The sequence below is a fragment of the Lolium rigidum genome, chromosome 7 (genome assembly GCF_022539505.1).
Source record: "Lolium rigidum isolate FL_2022 chromosome 7, APGP_CSIRO_Lrig_0.1, whole genome shotgun sequence".
Classification (NCBI taxonomy): domain Eukaryota; kingdom Viridiplantae; phylum Streptophyta; class Magnoliopsida; order Poales; family Poaceae; genus Lolium; species Lolium rigidum.
In genome coordinates this window covers 275,797,837-275,802,769 of record NC_061514.1, presented here as the reverse complement: position 1 = coordinate 275,802,769, position 4,933 = coordinate 275,797,837, and the positions used below count along the sequence as shown (strand labels likewise).

General features: G+C 41.5%; 1 protein-coding gene across 1 annotated transcript; it reads right to left on the bottom strand.

Annotated features, from left to right (window-relative positions):
• On the bottom strand, positions 1–4,479 carry LOC124675039 (oligouridylate-binding protein 1-like). The gene is made up of 12 exons (XM_047211100.1): positions 4,236–4,479; positions 3,131–3,192; positions 2,824–2,926; positions 2,637–2,713; positions 2,467–2,528; positions 2,287–2,377; positions 1,972–2,047; positions 1,853–1,883; positions 1,360–1,479; positions 993–1,078; positions 616–789; positions 1–472 (listed from the first exon to the last, which is right to left on the bottom strand). Exons 1-12 carry the CDS (start codon positions 4,365–4,367, stop codon positions 209–211), a joined length of 1,278 nt encoding a protein of 425 aa, XP_047067056.1. The 5' UTR covers positions 4,368–4,479; the 3' UTR covers positions 1–208.
• Between the last annotated feature and the right edge of the window lie 454 nt (positions 4,480–4,933).

Below are 4,933 nucleotides of genomic sequence, written 5' to 3'. Positions count from 1 at the left end.
TGGTGTAAACATGCGATATTAGGTCAGCTTCATCTCAAAAAAAAAAAAAACGGTCCGCTTGCATCAGCATCACTACACAGAAAGAGAGATACTACCAAGTCATAGAAAAACATGAAGCCGAGACAGAAAGTAGTGTGAAGATATATGAGAAAAAAAACATAAAATCTGGGTCACAAATTACAAATACGAGCCTCCTCGAAGGCTGGAATTAGTAGTACATGAGTTGTTGCTGCTGCAGTTGTGGGGCACCAACGTTCTGAAAAGTTCCATCGTACATTGCCTGATTCGTGACGCTCATCCCCACAGCTGTTTGCTGAGCCTGCATCAATGCTTGGGTCGAAGCCATTCTGTTCAAGGCAATGGCGCGTTGATATGCTAGGAGATCAGCGGCAGCAGGGAGGCTAGGAGCAGCGGGAGGAGGCAGCGGCACAGAGGTGGTACCAGAAGGTGTGGGCTTGTTACCCCAGGAACACTGCAGAATAAAAAAGGGGAAATCAGCATTGCAGCTGAAATCAGGAGACCAATTGAAAATACTAGTGAAAACTACAAGAAGAAACGAAAAGCCAGCTAAAGATGATATGCACAGAAACATTAAATAGGAAAGGTGCCGCCCACCTTGATCGGTTTACCGCCCAAAATACGGCTATTACCCATCTGAATTGCTAAGGCAGCTTCTGCATGGTTGGTGTACTTCACAAATCCAAAGCCTTTACCATGCTGGACACGCACCTCCTCCAATGCTCCAGCACCGAGTGCGTGGAAAAAACGATGGAGCACATCTTGAGTAACCTGTTATTAAGATATCAGGAATCAGTAGGGTGGCAACTGGGACAGGTGGGATCTAAGTCATGAAACTTACTAGAGTTCTTGACACAAGGTTACTATGCAACATGCAAAGTGATTCGTGTAACAGAGGAGTTATAGTGTATAGGATCCAGGCAAGTGAATGGCAATAAGAGGTGGATTGACAGGAGCATGCTTGAAGAGACTACCTCATGAGCAAGGTTCCCAACATAAACAGTTCTGTACTGTGTATTATTCTCTGGAGCATCTATGTTTGCTTTGTCCTTCCCATTTTCTGAACAAGAAAAATAATGGATAGAAAAAATCTCAGCATATGGATTGTGGAAAGCCTTTGTATGACTTACCATGAAGAATGAATGGCAATACATATGTTACCTCAACATCAGCATGAACCAATGACACATTTATGAAAACTATTGCTAACTAAAAGATTACCTGACATACCAAAGGACTAATATTCTACAGAACCAATCTTTCGAAACTAACATCTTAGCAAATTTGAGGAACTAAAGGATCTCAATAGAATAAAAATGCAACAGGTTTATACAATGATACCTGTGAAATTGTTAGTTATATCAGCTATACTTTTCAAATCTGATGTTTGCTGGTCCTCGCCACTGTTGGCACCTTTTGTTGCCCAGTTGCAACGAATTTGCCGATTTCCTAGCCATTGACCTACAAATGATGTTATTTTATAAATTTTTGGCCATAAACATTCTAAGAACTAAGAGACTGACATTACTCACAATGTCATTTATATAACGGTTCTCAATCGTGGATAATATCAAATCAATAGGGCTACAGTCACAACAAATCGAAATCCTCACTATGCACAAATGAATAGGGCTAGCTTTGGAACAAGGTAATCTGCTAGTCTATTGTTCCTAGCAACTAGATATATTTATTTCTTATTTTTAAAAGGTAAAATATATCCCCGTATTAGAGCTTTTTCAAAATGTTTATTTCTATATCTGTATCAGCCCGATACCAATACGTGTATCCATATTGGTGGCACGTAGTTGAACAAGAAAAGTTTTGAGGGGCATACCATTTAAGCCATTTATGACAATCTGTGCATCCTGCAGATGAAATAAAGTGATTTCAGCCAAAAAAAAATAGAGCGCACAAAGCACAAACTCAAATGGTTGTGACTGAGAATCAGCACACCTGTTGATTCCTAAAGGAAACAAAACCGTAACCTCTTGATCTTCCGGTCTTTTGGTCCCACATAACTCGAGCATCACTACATAGCACAAATCATTGCAATTTTAATCTCGGACACCATCATTCAATTAATTAAAATTTCTGAAAAACGAAATAAATAGGTAAAAAAGTGGCAACACAAGAACCACTGCCAATCGGCGAATATTAGGTATAACAGCACCGTTGCAAGATTATAGGTGAGGAGTATAAATTCTGGAAAGCTAATTAAACCCAATAGCAAAAGAAACTAATGAACAAAATGCAATAGGAAATGCTTACGAGCAGCTAGAGGAATATCCTGAGAAGAATGCAAATAATGCCGAATCCGTAACCTCAGGGCTAAGATCACCAACAAATATATTGAAATGGCCTGCAGAAAGAATAAAGAATATCATATTGGCCAAAAGTTATATGGCAAAAGATGCTCAAATACTGGCTCAAAGAAACAGTAGTATTAACCTGTTGTATCCTCCCTCTGACCACTAGCATATGCCCAATTAACTCTGATGGGCTGCCCAAAACTGCAATAATGTTCTCCAGTAAGCACATAGTACTGTAAACAAGTAAAAAAACAAAAATTCAAGAAATTAGAGCCAGCAGCGCTGTTCGTAGCTAAAATCATTTCTCACATTTGCCTCCCATTAAGTGTCGAAATTGCAAGGGCAGCTGATCTGCGTTCATAGTAGTCAACAAAACCATAAGAGGACTGCAGAAAGGATATGTTCAAAAGGTCAATCATGTGATTCTCTAAACTGAACCATATTCCTCTTCTAAAAGCAACATAACTGCACTAACAGAAAACATTAACGAAACTACCTTCTCTTTTCTTATAAGCTTGCATCCGTCAACCGAACCAACACTCTGAAAAATCTCCTGGAGAAATGCCTCTGTCACTTGAACATGAATATTGCCGACATACCTAAATTATACAAACATGTAAGATCAGAAAACAATGTGACCATGCTTGCAATAGTATTTGCCACACAGATAAATGAAATGCCCATGAAAGAGCAAGTGAAACTATGTGATATAGCACTACACGTGTGCAAGCAAAAGGCAATAGAAATCCAAAATGGATCTGCAGTTCAAATAATGCAAAAAAAAAGTCACTAATGGGACTCACACACTGCGGCATGTACTCGTATCAAAACCAGGTGGCAGATTTCCAGTAAGAATTGGTTCTATCTGCAAAAATAAATGAATAAAGGTAAAAACAAGGAAAGAAAGAAAGAAAGAAAGAAAGAAAGAAAGGACAAATCTATGGATGCGCAAAAATTTAAGGAAAAGAAAGGCCATTGTATATGAGCTACTCACGGCGTCTATAGATACCGTCGGGAGGTTACAATAGGTTAAATTCAACCTTGGAAATAAAAACTCTACATGATTTGTTAGGAACTTATTGGCCAAAAGTGTATGCTTGAATGCTAAACATTGGAAATTGTCAAGTAGCAATATAAGCACCTCACCTGACGTTTATGTCAAAGAGGCAGTAATGAGCAGTGAATACTTTCCAAAAAAAAATCATGTTGGTAAAATTCATGCAACAGAGCGCCATGGTTGATGTGATTCCTACCCAGATTTGGTTGAATATATTTAATTAATCAACCAAAAAGGCCAATAGTAGAAGTCGACAAATTAGCGGTCTTCCACCAAATGAGCACGACAAGCAAACCGAGCATCAAAGTCAATCATAGCACCGAACACTTCTCAATTCCTTGCTACTCATTCACTAAAGTATATTAAAAAAACGTCCATATCACTTGGAAATTGTGGCTTAATTGGCTTGTCATAAAAAAAATTATTTCCCATGGATTCGAACACTAAGCACCTTCAGATCACTCCGTGAATCTTCACCATGGGGTGACTAGTCTCGCGTCGAGACCACTCTTACAAAGCTCGAGCACTACTGTCCTCGGTTTGGTTTCGACCAAGTCGCCGATAGAACCCAGTCCATCCGGAGTACCGGACAATGGAGACACATAATACTAGCAAAATTCCACGAATCCCCAAGCTCATTGATCGCCTCGTTTACTATACACTTATGCAAACTCGAATTACCCCCGAAATCACCTAGAACGAACTCTGAATTTCGAGAACTGAGCTCATCTACACATACAACCAACCTCCCACCAGACCAAACCAAACACCGGGAAATTCGGCGAGCTTCCTCGGAGCGCTGCCGTGCGGGGCGTGGTTGGAGAGTAGATACGTAAGTTGTAGGTACGGACCTGCTGCGGCGGCGCGGCGCCCAGGAGGAGGTGGTGGTGGTGCGGCGGCGGTGGCATCGGGTACATGGACTGCAGCGCGGCCGCCTGCTGCATCAGCGCAGCCGCCTGGTTCTGCTGCTGCTGGGGCAGCATCGCTGCCCGGTGAAGCGACGGTAGATTGGCAGGAGAGGCGAGGGGAAGGAAGGGTCTAGAAGATCGGGGTGGAGACTGGAGAGAGATGAAGGGCAGAGTTTGTTTTGGTTCCTCTTTCGGAGGTGTGTCCCTGGATACGTGGGCCTGGAATCTCGCTTGCTTGTTTTTCTGTTCGGATAGAAGGAATCATCGCTGCTAATCCTCATCTCCAGGTGACTGTCGACCTGTACTATCGAGTGTTAATTAATTTTTTTGCTGGTGCGGCAAGCACGATCAGCCATTTACAACCTTGATTATACGATGAAGCATGCATGTAGTAAAAAAAGGGAGTGTTATACTTTGAGGACTACCTCAGCCCACAAAAAATTGTAGTAGTTACTTTTGAAGAAAAAAAAACATTATTTGTTGCGAGGATTGCCAATCTATTAATAATCATCAAGATTAGTATAAATAAGAGCTCATTTCCCCTTCCTTTCTCTCTCTTATCTACAGTGAGCTCCTTCGAGGGAGCCAGGCCGATCCGAGGCCGATCTCGCCGGCGACGCCGGTAGAATGGGCGGAGGGGA